This window comes from Myotis brandtii, unplaced genomic scaffold (genome assembly GCF_000412655.1).
Source record: "Myotis brandtii unplaced genomic scaffold, ASM41265v1 scaffold695, whole genome shotgun sequence".
NCBI classification, from domain to species: Eukaryota; Metazoa; Chordata; class Mammalia; order Chiroptera; family Vespertilionidae; genus Myotis; species Myotis brandtii.
The window spans coordinates 645,448-660,474 of record NW_005370716.1 but is presented as its reverse complement, the minus strand read 5'-3'; the positions used below and the strand labels follow the sequence as shown (position 1 = coordinate 660,474).

The following is a 15,027-nucleotide window of genomic DNA, read 5'->3' as shown; positions in this document are numbered from 1 at the left end:
ACTTATTACTTATTGCCAAATTTTCTGGCAAAAACAGACATTAATACAGTTCCACTATAATTCACAGTGTGTTGCCGAAAAATTAAAGCAGCTTGACGCTTGATCTTATTCACCCCTGGGTTTTGTTTGTTTGCTTGTTTAATTTAAAATGGTGTGATGTTGCTTGTTACATCTGGGGTTGTGAATATCTAAATATCCACAAGAGAGGAATGATTAGGTCCAAATAGAAGAGAAGTCAGAAGGGTAAAATCAATTAGTCAGGCACAGATTAAGTTCTTAAAAGTGCAAATTCTCCATCTCTGGTTAGTTTTGAAATATTCTTTTCAGTGTTCTTTTTTTCAACACAAAAAAACAACAACCCAGACTGCCTAGTATGCCGACATACAGGTCCAAGGGCCTGTTGCTATGGATATAGATGACTAGGCGAGAGACACAGCCAAGAGAGGAGGGGGACCTGAGTGTGTTTTTTAAAGAATGATGCAGAGATCTTTAAAGCCTAGGTATTTTTCCTTAAGATTTTCCTTCCCTTCATTCCTAAGGGGACTAGAAGCACAGGCATATTTCCCGAGTGTTAAAAAGGCATTCAATAATTCTACTGCTATAACAATGAGCTTTATATGATGTATGCATTTTATACATTTTAATATTTTAAAATATTATTTCTAAATACCTCATTTTAATGCTATATCTGTTTCAGGCTAAATGTATATATTGCATTTTCTACATTTATTCAAGTCTGAATTCCAGGAAAAGAAATATATAAAGTTAAGGATAATACAAGAAGACATTTGTATTTAGACTTTATTTCTGAAATATTTTACTTTTATAATTCCTAATTTACTTAGTGATTACACTTCCTGATTAGTTTACATATAATTTCAAGATTATATTAATTCCCCAAACAAATACCACCTGTAGTAATGAACAGCTGGTTCAAGAGCATGCAAGGGGCAGAGAGGCCCCCCGGGAGTCAGTGTATAAGATGCACAACCATGTAAGTGGAGCCCCATACACATGCCTTCTCACAGATGCGTGTGCAGACAGATGCCAAAGGCCCACTAAGGAAGCTGCTGCAACTGTCTGAGCTGCTCAGGGACTTGTTTTGCTTTCAGGTTCTTGTTTTGTGCTCTGAATAATTGAAGATGTCAGATAGATGACCTTAGGATAAGCAAATTATTCAAGATGATGAAATTGAAGCCTACAGCTGATGAGAAACAAGAAATCTCAAAGATGGAATGGGGATGAGCAATGCAGGGCAGGCCCACTGTGAGCACTTGTGATGGCTAGCAGTAATGGGAGAAGAAAAACAACAAAACAGAAAGGAAAAAAAAATCAAATGTAAAAAGCATAGCATAATCTGGGGCCATTTAGTGTCAGGGCAAACAGCCTTACACCTTGCAGCAGCCTCCTGAGAGCTCCGGAAGGCAACACTATGTAGTCACTGATGTTCACAGTGACAATCCCAGTCAACTTCAGGGGCACTCGGAATTTTCTGCTTAAGAATGCTATGAAGACAATTGAGACAGATTTCTTTGAAAATAATAACATTGTGTGTGTGAGTTTATAAACTTCACATACATATATCTACTCATTTCTTGAATTATTTTACATAAATGAGAATACACACTGATGAATATAATGAAGAGACTGTTTTGATAAAGCTACAAATTTAGGATTTTACAATTACAGCTTCCTACAACTCCTCACAGATGCCTCAGCAGCATAGACATTGGGAATAACCATCAACAGCCTAAACAGCTCCAAAGAGATTCTTTTGCCTAAGATTCTGATCAAAACCCAAGTTCATTACAGTTCCAGATTTGCCTAATATACCTAAAGAATGTTTTCATTTGATTGTAATATATTCAACTTTTAAGATACATTTTGTGATTAAAACTTTCTAGCTCAGTGAACTAGTTTTCTTATTTAAACTAAGTTTAACTATTAATTTAATCCCACATGTTGTCGTGATATGGCAAAAACATTCATGTGAAACACCATACACTGTATATAAGATGTTTCTATCATGTCATTAAATATACTCACCTTATTGGCCACTGCATTGACACTGGGTCTTGCATCATAAATCGTGAGTTTAGAAATTTGTCTGTTAGTCTCCCTGATGACGTCAAGATATTTTTCATCATCTTTATTTCGTTTACCACTCATACCGACGAGAGGCTGACTGCAACGCACAATGACTGTCTTGTTTTCTGGATGAATCCATGACAGCACCTATAGTTAGTACAGAAATTTTGAGCTATTAAAACAAATCTCAAAACAATTAAAACTATAAAAATAAAGCACTAACAATCATGATTAAGTGAATCTGCTTTTGATGAAATGGAATATTTATTCACCTATGATTTCACTGCGTGTGCCCAGAAACACACATTTAACAATGTCTCTATCAAGAGACAATTAGAATAACCAATTACCTTACGAGTCCTTTCTTAATTAGCACCACAGCTAATAGAAGTTACATGCTTGACTAAAAAATGTTAAATCACATAAAGGAAGTAGAAAACTTCTGATATTATTTCAGTTCTGTAGCTTGCACTGGATTTATCATCACAAAGAAACAACTTTAGCAAAAAGTGAGAGGTAAAGGAAATCACCTCTGATATAACATGTTTCCATAATAACAACTCACATCTGCAGGCCATTTTCCCAACAGTCTCAATTCTAGAATAATATGAGGGGTGGAGATAACCCAAGGGAAGCAAAAAAGGTGTCAGGACAGCCAAAAGAGCTTCCGGAGTCTCTACAATGACGCATGGATACCCAGCTCTTAGGAGAGCTCTTCCAGCCTTCACTCACACTCAGTCTTCTCTAATTTTATACACACACCTAGCACATTTGATACCTGGTTTCCCAGGTCATAGCATAGAACCAAAAGTAACTGCAAAAGGTAGCTAATAATGTAATACACCAAAAGCTATAAAACTGTCCACTTTAAATGGATAAATTGTTTGGTGTACGCCTCAACAAAGCTGTTTAAAAAAACACAAAGGGAGCCAGGAGGTCAGAGTGTTGGGTAACAGCATGGGCGCTGGGGGTGGCTCTAACCTGCATACTGAGCTCATAGCCTCTGCTGCTTCCCTTTCCTCATTCATCAAATGGGGAGTAATCTTATCCCATGGTGCTGCTGGGAGGACGAAGAAAGAATGACTGCAGGTAAAGTACTCAGTGCAGTTCAGGGGGCTGGCTGGCTTGAGTTAGCATCTAGAGGCAGGCCAGCAGCCAGTAAAGTCAGATATGGAAAACTATGAAAAGCAGACACAAGAGCTAAAGAAACAACAATTTGAGCTCACTTAATACAAGGCCAAATACACTGTTATCTTTTGAAGTCACCCACTCCAGGAAAGCAAATGACAAGCATTGATATTCATAAAAACTGATGTGCATAATAATGACAATGGGCTGGTGAGAATGATTATATGATAACATGCATACTCATTCATTGATTTTGTGCCATGCCAGAGACCAGTTAAAAACATCACTGTGGCCCCTTAGAGTCCAAAGGCTCAGAACTGTGAAGCCCTGGGAAAAAGCACTGGCCTTTACTCAACCTCCATTTTGAAATCTACAATGTAGAGAGGAGACCTACTCCACCTACTTCCTATAGTCTTTTCTTCAAGAGAGATAAAAGACATGAGATCACTTTTATGTATTTATTTATAATTGAATTGATTTTTCAGGTTAATAGAAATATAATTGACATATAATATTGTGTAATGTGTTGATTTGACTTGAGATCACTTTGAAACAGCAAATCACTACAGACACAAGAGATTTATTATTTGAAAATGACCCTCTTCAAGTTTTAAATTTAAATGAGGTCAAATGCAAGAAACTGTTCTGTACCACCAATGCTCTCCTCTCTTTCACCCTTCTCCCTGCTTGGGAGATTTAAGACTAGAATCACCATGCTATGTTAAGAAATGCTACTCTGATGAATTGTTGCACCTCTAACTTTCTTTTTCTTTTGGAATCTCAACTAACTTTTAAAAGGATGCTTGCTATATCCTGGTACCAATAATGCTAATTTCACAATATCAACTACTATGAGTACTTTTAAAGTATATGGTACCATATTGGATTATTCTTCTTAAACTATCTAATAGCCATAAATAATTAAGGATATACTCAAAGATTTAGCCACCAAAAGATGTTTATCATGGCACTGTTTATAATAGCAAAAGATTAATAATTAAGAACCTTGGTGACCCATAATAGAAAACCGATTAAATGCATTGTGTTATATCTACATACTAGCTTATGAGTAGATATTTATCAGTGTGGAAACTTATTTCCAGGATAATGCTAGGTAGAAAAAAAAAGAGATTAAGACAAAGATTACAGAATTATTTTATTTTTTTTCTAATAAAAATATGCATACATAGAAGGAAGGCTGGAAGGACATGTACCAAAATGTTAACTGTGATTCTTATAAGTCGTAAGACTCCTTTTTGCTTATCAGTATTTTCTAAAATGTCTAAAATAAAATATGTATTACTTATGTTAAAGACTTTCATAACATTAAGATAAACATGTTTGAGGACAAAGGAGTAAGTATCCATTAATGGGAACATTAACACGTGGATTATTTTATTAATCAGTGATATTTTATAAGTTTTTTTCTAATTTCACTTAAAACAACAAAACTGCTTTCTCATCTATTCTTTTTGTATTTTTATATGGGCTTAAAAACTAAATATCAAGTATTAATGACTTCTCATTGAAAGCAAATATGTTTTCTGGGTTACAGTCAAGAGTCAGGGGTTAGAAAGTACATCAGAAAGAGTACATTACCTACTATTAGATATTATTAAGCCTGGTAATCTATAAAGATATAGGGATAATGGGCAGCTTAGCCTCAGTTCTGTTAGGAAAAATAAATGCCAATTGGTGGCCATCACAAAGTAAGAAGGACCCATAAAATGGTTCAACAAGTAAAAAGTTAAGCATTCTATTTGCTCTATAGTGGGCTCTCATTCACATAGAATAGTGGAAACTACTGGATTAAGATGGTAGCCTGAGCATAAGGAACTGGGCACAGTTAGTTCATTTCCTTTCCTACTCCAAATCCCATGACACATGCGCGCGCGCGTGCGCGCGCACACACACACACACACACACACACACACTCACACCTTTGTTACAGTAGATGCTCAATAAACATTAACTGAATAAAGTAGTGAATAAAAGTGATTCATGCTACCTTAATCCAGTTCTCCTGTGGACAAGGCACATATTAGCAAGACAGATTGCCAGGGTAAATGTGGAGTTTGTGGCTATGGTACAGAAAAATATGTCCAAATAGAGAACAAGAGTAGTGAACTTGTAACTAGTTTCCTTAGCACCGTGTTCTAACAAAATGAGCTAAAAAACATACTTTCAAGTACAATATATATCATGAAGATATGAACAGACACTCATAATTAGAGAACCAAGTGAATTTTAAAAGTTGCAATTATGTTGACAGTATACAAACATTTCACACAAATGTCCTTTTAAGGATAAAAATAGCTAGACTTGGGATTTAAAGGCAAGGTGACATTAAATCTTAATTTCTTCAACCCTCATTTTTAAACCAAAACAAAACAATGTACTTATTATGACATGCCCTGAAAATTAACAGAGGGGAAAACATTCTCTAAATTTTTAGTCAATAAAATTTATGTACACAGAAGACAGTAAGACTTGTACATACATATTTAAGAAGCAGGGGTGGGGGCATGTGCTGAGGGGTGGGAGTGGCCAATGAGGAAAAAAGGAGACATATGATACTATATGTAATACTTTAAACAATAAAGAATTAAAATTTATATTTAAGAAGCAAAGGAAACTTTGGGAACTAGGTCCCATGATACCATAAGTATACAGTTTGGAGTAATCTGTACTTGGCTCCAGTTTGCAAATGGTATTAAGGCAACTTGCAAATATGATGAGGATAAGCACATCCTAATAAAGCTGAGTATACATAAAAGCCTATACTTACATGCTCTATAACATAAGATAGTACCTTGTTTCCAGCATGACTCAGCTGACATTTATCAATACCTTTCATATATCAGGTATTATGCTACAAAGATGAAAACCACAAAGACCCTGTCCTATCATCTTTCCGTCCATCTAGCCCTTGGTTTACATATGATAACAGTATTTGTACCCTCATTTGAATAAGAATTACTTGTGTTCATTCCCCATCCTTTATTGTGAGCTCTTGGAAGGCAGGTGTTGTCTTTCTTATTTTCCCAATTAGCCTGGTGTTCTGCACTCAAAAGGCACTTGACAATTACTTGTTGGATTGAAATCCTAGAGTGTTTCTCTGAATTACTTAACTATTGTTCTTATGGAATAAAAAGCACTCTGAAAAAACAACAACATTAATTGCATACTCACTGGAATTCGATTTCGGGATCTGAAAGTTGCAACTCTCTTGAGATCTTCATCTGTGGCACGAAATGGAACCACCAAGAGAGGGGGGTAAGTGTCACACAGTTCATAGCACTTATTAATAAAAGTTATTCTCCAGTGGTGATTGGGCAAGCCCTGCAGGAAAAAAGGAAGTCCAAGTAAGTACTGCATGACTTCATCTCTGCATTAGCCTTGGGTCTCCTTTCTTCATTCTAGCAGAATTTGCAAATGCATCTTTGACCACAGTGTAGTGACGGTCTACTGATTTATAATAAGGGAGCCAAATCAATAATCCAGACAACATAAGAACACAAGACAAACACTGGTGGTTTCCATAGTTCTAAACTGTCATTGGTAAATAAAGATTCTCTTGAATTTGAGATCTTCCTTTATTTCATGTCAAACTATTCTTTACTACTAGTACAATAAAGATAAATGCAAGGTCATTCCCCACCCATGTATCCCCCCCACCAACCTAGAAAAAGTATATCATGTACTCTTACTCTGTGTCTAATTGAGGATAGAAAAGAGATCAGGCAACTCCCTCTCCCTACTCAAAACAGAGTAAATGTTTCAGTCTGCTCCAAAGTAGAAAGAGGCTAAGTATATGAAGAAAGTTGCAGAGGGGAAGTAAATGAAAACCCCTCTTGGGGAGGCTCATTTCGCCACCTCCTAAGAGTTTTTTCAATCAAGTTGTTTGAGATTGGTGATTGCCATATAGGTTGTGTGAGAAATAGAGTAATTTGCAGTCTAAACAGTCTGCACAGGGAGATATGGAAGACACTTCCCACCCTATCATCTACCCATAAAATTTTATCTAGTGTGGACAAGAGCCAGAGGTGGTGGAATATTCTCTCCCCATACTCACAAATACACAAATACACACACAAAAGTAAGCTATGTGGGTGCTTGGTTTGGGGACAGACATTGTACCTTTTCTTTAAGTCTGGTCCTATAGACCACGGACCAAACAGATGAGTCTGATGCTGAGTCCAATTAGAAAGTTATAAGTCCCATCAGAAAGTTATAAGAAAAAAAGATGGAATGAAATGGCAGTCTAGAACAAAATACCTTCAACAGTTCATATACTAGTAGGCATGCAATCTTAAAAACAGGAACTGTTTTGTTTCAATCTAGAAGCTTTGACCTTAAAATGTCTTAATATTGTCAATAACACTCTTAAAATAAGACACAAATATTTTAATACATAATGCTACAGAGATCTCCAAACCATGCAAAATGTTTGAATGGTCCTTCTGCCTGAATAACTGCCCCAGAACAAAGGTCATTAAAATGAGAGGTATACACAGACTTTGAAAACAATAGTCTAAAGCTGATTTCTAGAAGCAATAGCACATACTTCCTCATACATGTGTTCTAGAGATAAAATCCTACACCACCATTCTTGAGCATTGGATCTTATGAATACACACACCACTGATCAAGACTAAATGGAAATCAACCCAGGTCCTTAGTAGTGGAGGTGGTGGCTAGACGGTTCTTCTCAAGTCTAGGGTTTTGCATTTTACTTTACCTTCACTGCCTTTGCATATCACACAACTGGGCTTGAATTGATTCTCAAAGGTAATTCAGCAAAATTTCCCAATTATTTTAAGAGCTTTTAGAATGATAATTATGAAAACTTCCATCACAAAACTCCTAGCTGTCCTATAGATTTGGTTATACCAGAGGTCAATTTGTGGCTCTTGTTACATAACATGCACAGGATCTTCTTCACAAACATGCCACAAGAGACCTTTGTCCCTGAACAGCCAACATTATTCCAAGCCTCTTGCCTTTATTACAGCAAATAAATATGCATGTAGGTTATGTTTACATAAAAAAGCAGTAAAGGGAAATTCTAATATACATTCATCAAAGCTTTCTGGGAAAAGAGATTATTATAGGAAAACAGTTCTGATTAATTTGAATCTATAAACCAGAATATATATAATTGAAATCTGTCATTAATAGTTAGGCTCCCAAATATACAAATATATAGCGACATCAACTCCTAAATAGGAAGCTATAGAGGTTTGACTAATTTAGACTCCAAGTATTTGCTTCATTTCATGAACAATATATAACTGATATTCTTCATGTAAGGGAAGGGAACAGAACTTATCCGGCCAGCCTTCAATGCAGCTTCAATATGGCCATGGAATAAACAGAATACGCTGTAATATACCACTGCAATTAAAAACGTATTTGGCAAGGATGTTATTGATCCTCAAAGAGCATGCCTGGTGACATATTGTCACCATGCATGATTCAGATTCACTACATGCTACAGTACCTATTGGCTTACCTGCCTTCTGTATTCTTCAACTGGATTATAAACCATCCATCCATCCACGTTAAACTTTTCTTCATTTACAAATGCAAATATTGGCTAGAAAAGGCAAACAAAAAGAATTTAAACTTCAGTGTGAAGAAACAAATAATCTACTGATACTACATCCTTTGATTTTTCACCAGATTTGCCTACCATAATATCACAGCCAAACCTGAACCTTCCAACAAATAAAAACAGTGAAAAAAATCAGACTAAACTTATACTACCTTTTATCTTCAGTAATCACTTTTGAGACCTCAATTTTTATGGCCATGGGCATCTCTTTTAATTATTATTTTTAAATGATGTTCCACAAAAATCAGATTTTCAGACCAAAAAAATGCCTATTAATTTTAGATAGTATTAGAAATAAATCAGATAAAAGCCACTAAAAGAGTGAAAGGAAATTCAGGAATGATTATTAAAAAGTGCAACCAGCTCAAAAGGGAACAATGACATGTTTATCTATTTTTTAAAAGGCAGGACATTAGGAAACTTCTTAATTAACTGTTCTGTGTGAATTTAGAATCAAAGCCCTGATGTCTGTGAAATACCAGGATTCAGATTGCTCATCTCTTCTCTACTTATGCTCTCTCTTGAGGAGTCCATATTGATGAGTTTCATGGCTTTGAATACCATCCACACTCTAAATAATTCCTAAATATCTATCACTCTCCAGCCAATACTCTGATTCCCAGACTTAGCTATCCAGGTGCCCACTCTACAACTCCAGACTGCCTAAAAAGCTTCTGGAAGACTTTGGGTTAACATATCCTGCTCCTCCCACAGCCTCCCCATTTCAGCAGATGACAGCCCCATCCTTCTAGTTGATTGAGCCAAAAACCTTGTTAGCCTCATCAACTCATTGTTAACCACCCTGGTTTCAACCTCCACCATTGTCCACATGGATCATTATAATAACCTCCTAACTGATCCCTTGCTTTAATCTTTACTTCTAAAGTCAGAGTAAGAGATGGCTTTAAGTCTTGCTTGGAGTTAAAGTGGAAGTCCTTCCAATGGCCTATGTGGCTGTCCACCACCTGGCCACATCCCCTGACATGTCTCTGCATTCCCCCTTGCTCACTCCACTCTAGCCACATTGGCCTCCAGTGTTGCCCCTGTAAAGCACCAGGCATTTACCAACCTCTGGGCCTTTGCGCCTGCTGCTCCAGCTGCCTGAAATCCTTTATCTTCATGGGTTCCCCCCTACTTTTTTCACATCTCTGTTCAAATGTAACCTTAATCAATGAGACTCTCTGACACCCTGTAGAAAACAAACATGCTACCTCTACAACTGCACCCCTGTTGTTTCCCCCATCCCTTATGATGATTTGACATTTTATATTTACTTGTTTATTTCTTTATTTTTGGACCTCTACTGTTCCCTCCCCTAGACCATGGGTTCCATGAAGGTAGACACTTGTATTCACATCCTGTATCCATAGTAGGCAGAATACATATTTATTGACCAAATGAAAATGTGAAGCCTTATACAGCCCCTGAACAACTATGTTCTCTAAGGGAACCGAGTCTGGGCACTTTTCCTCCAGGTATCTTCCTTCCCACCCATTTTGTGTTATCAGCCTACAACTTTGAATGCAAGCAATCCCTCCCATACATTACAGAGAATTTCTGGGAAAGCATCACTTAGGAGCAACAATTTTCTGTATTTAAGTGGCAAAAGGTTTGAAATGAAAACTAGTTAAGAACATGCTCTCCAGACTGTCTTCTTGAAATTTCCAAAGCACATGGCACCCTCAGCAGGTCTCAACTTGGGCAGTGCTAGGCCTAAGTGCTAAGTATTCTGTGATAGATAGCATGTCAGAAACACATTAGTAATGGCGCTGATCTAGCTAAGCAATTCTTTCAGGCATTACCTTAACACTGAATCCACAGCAATACTTAATTATTCAGTACCAGTGGGAAAAACAAATGAAAAACAAGAAAAAGGGACTTTTGGTGAAAAGAGCACTAAAATGTATAGTGAACTTCTTTATCAAAAACAGAATCTATAGAACGTATATAAGCATTCACTTTGTGAAAACTGAGCACCAGACACTACACTGATCAGGACGTGGCACAGCTAAATACTCAATATTGCTGTGTTGTTGACATGCTGTGGATGGTAGATGTTGGAGACATATGGCTGTACTGTCACTCACTTCAGAAAACCTAGGATATGCTTTCTTGAAATAAGTTCCTGATCTCAACATGGGTTTGTTAGTTTTTTTTGTTTGTTTTTAGTTATTTGCATCTTCCTATAAAGCTCAAGTGAATACATTGGCCTTTTGAAAACAAAGAATAAAATTGGTAACTCAAAGGTAAGATAAAGCTTTCTCTCTAGAAAAATCATCATGCGTATTAATACAATCCTTTTTGACTTGTCAGCAGCATTTTCAATGTAAATTTGGGCATTTAACCAGCAGGATTTTCAATGTAAATTTCTATTTCTCAATCACTAATAATAAAGCAATTCCCTTTTTTCTTCAAATATGCTCTTTTATCTTACATCAAAATCACTGGTAAGTGTAATGTAAGTTTACCAGTAATGTTACTATCAGAAGATAAAGGCTATAGATTCCAAACAAAAATTATCTCCACATTTTCTTTAATATGTTTGATTTAAGAGAACTCTGAATACAAGTGATATTTTTAAAAATTGTCATTAATATGAGAATGCTACAATGTCCTCATGTTAGCAACATATCAGGTAGCCTTTCTCATGAAATTGTTCTAGAATGACACTTTCCATTCTGAGTGACATCCAGATATATAGGATGAGTCAAGGAACTGGCATCCTTTACCCCTGAAACATGACTATGAGAACTCTATGATGGAAACAGCTCCTAAGCCAATTCTGATGCTAAGAGCCAGACTTAGACCTCAAATATTTCAGGAAAATTCCATATATTTCTTGTCATGAAATACACAGCAACACATCTAATATTGAAGTGGAGCTTCTGGTGGAAAAGTCCAAGTGCTTAAACCAATATTCTAACCATCCAAATAAATTAACTTACAAATACAAGAAAAACATATTTTTAAAAAGCATCACTTATTCACATTGTATTTTTCTTTAAAAACTAAGTTGTTCATAAATTACTTGGCTCTACTGAAGCAATCTAAAAGGAGCACAATTTAAAAAAGTTGAATATACCAGAACTTACTTCCCAGATATTTTAATTTTTACCTTTTCTCTCTTAAAGATTCAGATAAGAGAACAAAGCAAGAATTTTAAAACACAAGCTCTCAAATAGAGTAACAAAAATGTGAATTATTTAAAAGAAATAAAAACTACTAGCCATTAAAGCAAGAATAACAAATCCCAAAATTCCCTACAAGTGGTAACTTGTTATAAGTCTAATTAAAGTTCCTGTCTGAAAACTGTTAAAACCTAAAAGAATGGATTACATGTCAAGGTTTTTAACTGTCTCTTTTTCTTCCTCTTACAGATAATACATTTGTAAGGCTTTGAGTCTTTTAGTGCTTTATTAGCAGATTGATATTATCCCTAACTAACCTTGGGTGAGTTTGGAGCCTTTCTTTGGGAAATCGAAGTCCCATGGATAGAACCGGTTCTAGAAGACTGGTAATGAAGTCCACTCCATGAACCCAACCAATACCAGTTTCATTTCATGGCCTATTGACAACTCAAAAATGGTTCAGTCCCAGCTTTAGCGAAACCTCAGAGCAGAGAAGTGTTTTGCTGAATGTTAGCTTCCAGTTGGTGCTTCAGGAAGGCCTCGTGGCTTTCTTCTAGGGCAGTGATGGCGAACCTTTTGAGCTCGGCGTGTCAGCATTTTGAAAAACCCTAACGTAACTCTGGTGCAGTGTCACATATAGAAATTTTTTGATATTTGCAACCATAGTAAAACAAAGATTTATATTTTTGATATTTATTTTATATATTTAAATGCCATTTAACAAAGAAAAATCAACCAAAAAAATGAGTTTGCGTGTCACCTCTGACACGCGTGTCATAGGTTCGCCATCACTGTTCTAGGGCCTTGGTCCCTCACCTGGGTTCTGCCTCAGGATCACGGGTGGGAGCAGTTTCCTAAGGTGCCAGTCAATGCCTGTGCCCCACCTCATCCCCTCTAAACCAGAATCTCTAGGGGGTGATTGCCCTGACCCTGAAGGATCACATGGAATACATCAGAACACTTAGGAGGATAGCCTAAGGGTTCTGTGTGGTCAAGGTATTATGGGGGGAGGGTGCTTTACTTTTTTGGTGCTTTACTTTTTTTTAAAAAAAAGTTATTTGAGCCCAGCTGGCGTGGCTCAGTGTTTGAGCATCAACCTATAAACAAGGAGGTCATGGTTCAATTCCCAGTCAGGGCACATTGCTTGTATTACAGGCTCGATCCCTAGTGTGGGGCATGCAGGAGGCAGCCAATCAATGATTCTCTCTCATCAGTAATGTTTCTATCCCCTCTTCCCTCTCCCTTCCTCTCTGAAATCAATAAAAATATGTTTTTTAAAATAGTTATTTGAAATAATTATAAATTTACAAGAATTTGAAAAGAAATGTATAGGGAAGTCCTAGGTACCCTTCATGCAACCTCCCCAATATGAACATCTTACATAACTAGAGCACAATATCTAAATCAGGAAACTGACATCAGAAAACGTATAGTCTCAAGTGCTTACCCCTAGCTTCAAGTGAATGGGTCTTCCTTTATTTGGTTCTATATTAGTATTTGGGCATTTAACCAATTCAGATTCCTTCTAGTCAAGAGATACCATGCATGGAGACTTAAAAAAAAAAAAAAACAACCCACAACAATCATGTGCATTTTTTCCAGTATTAAAAATAGCACAATGTAACATTTGAAAAATGTTAAAGGACAAAGTTGAGATAAATCTCCAATTTCAACCCAGGGATAAAAACAGCTCTGACAAAGAGAATGTAACTTGTCATTTTAATTTAGCTACATTTACTGTTGTGGGGGGGGGGGGGGGGGGGAAGGCTGAAATAACAACAGATTTTGGCTTTCACTTAATGAGCCATTATTTTAAATAAAGATGTACCAACTTGCTTAAAGCACATCTAGATTTGATTTAGTTTTATTGAGTAGAATCTACAAATAATAAGCAATTCATGAGTGCCCTTCATTGAGGAGGGAGGGGCTGTCTGTCACCAAATTAGGATTCCTAGGGCTCATGAAGCCCCCTCCCAGACAGCCTCTTCCCCCAAACACATGTGATGTGGTGTCTCAGAACTGGATGTTTGACAGTCAGATTTACAGAAATTAAATATCATCCCAAAGGGATACAGTTACAGAGGAAAATCATTTTCATAGTACTTAGGGCAATAAATTGATAAGCCTGTAGATTTAACAGTGCTTTCAAATGGAGTTTCCACCATGCAGTGGAATGGTCATCGATGGACATGATTTTTAGGAAGAGCCGACCCTTTTTTCCCCCCAAGGTTTTATTTTCTTTATTTAACAAACACTGCAGTTTAGTATTTAAATCTGCAATTAATGGTGACCCTTTTATGCAGACAGAGTCACTAAAGAGGAGGTATAAATCTGGGAAGAAAACTGGAAGAGACTGGGGCAGAGAGGCAGCGGGCCTGGCTCCTGATGGGTGGTGTGCACACCTGTGTTTCAGTTGGGGCAGGCAAGCCAAAGTTACCAATTCCTCTTTCTTTTCTTTATTGATTAAGGTATTATATATGTGTCCTTATCCCCCTATTGCCCCCCCCCCCACTCATGCCCTCACCCCCCTGGTTCTTGCATATAAGTCCTTTGGTTGATCTCTCCCCCTTACCCCCACCCTCCCCTACCTTCCCTCTGAGGTTTGACGGTCTGATCAATGCTTCTCTGTCTCTGGATCTGTTTTTGTTCACCAGTTTATGTTGTTCATTATATTCCATAAATGAGTGAGATCATGTGATGTTTTTCTTTCTCTGACTGGCTTATTTCGCTTAGCATAATGCTCTCCAGTTCCATCCATGCTGTTGCAAATGGTAAGAATTCTTTTATTTTTAATAGCAGTGTATTATTCTATTATGTAGATGTACCATCGTTTTTTAATCCACTCATCTGCTGATGGGCACTTAGGCTGTTCCCAAATCTTAGCTATGGTAAATTGTACTGCTGGTGGGAATGCAGACTGGTACAGCCACTGTGGAGAACAGTATGGAGTTTCCTCAAAAAACTAAAAATGGAACTCCCATTTGACCCAGTGATCCCACTTCTAGGAATATAGCCCAAGAAACTAGAAACACCAATCAGAAAGGATGTATGCACCAATTCCTCTTA

At 36.9% G+C, this 15,027-nt stretch overlaps 1 protein-coding gene across 4 annotated transcripts in view; it reads right to left on the bottom strand.

The window, feature by feature from the left end:
• Positions 1 to 15,027, bottom strand: part of MTM1 (myotubularin 1) — a 100,968-nt gene that overhangs the window by 24,093 nt on the left and 61,848 nt on the right. For all 4 annotated transcript variants that reach the window (XM_005881945.2, XM_005881946.2, XM_014529770.1 and 1 more), the window contains 3 exons: positions 8,732 to 8,815; positions 6,409 to 6,558; positions 2,047 to 2,235 (listed from right to left, as the gene is read on the bottom strand). In XM_005881945.2, coding sequence (XP_005882007.2) covers positions 2,047 to 2,235; positions 6,409 to 6,558; positions 8,732 to 8,815 — 423 coding nt within the window. The remainder of the gene's footprint in view (positions 1 to 2,046; positions 2,236 to 6,408; positions 6,559 to 8,731; positions 8,816 to 15,027) is intronic.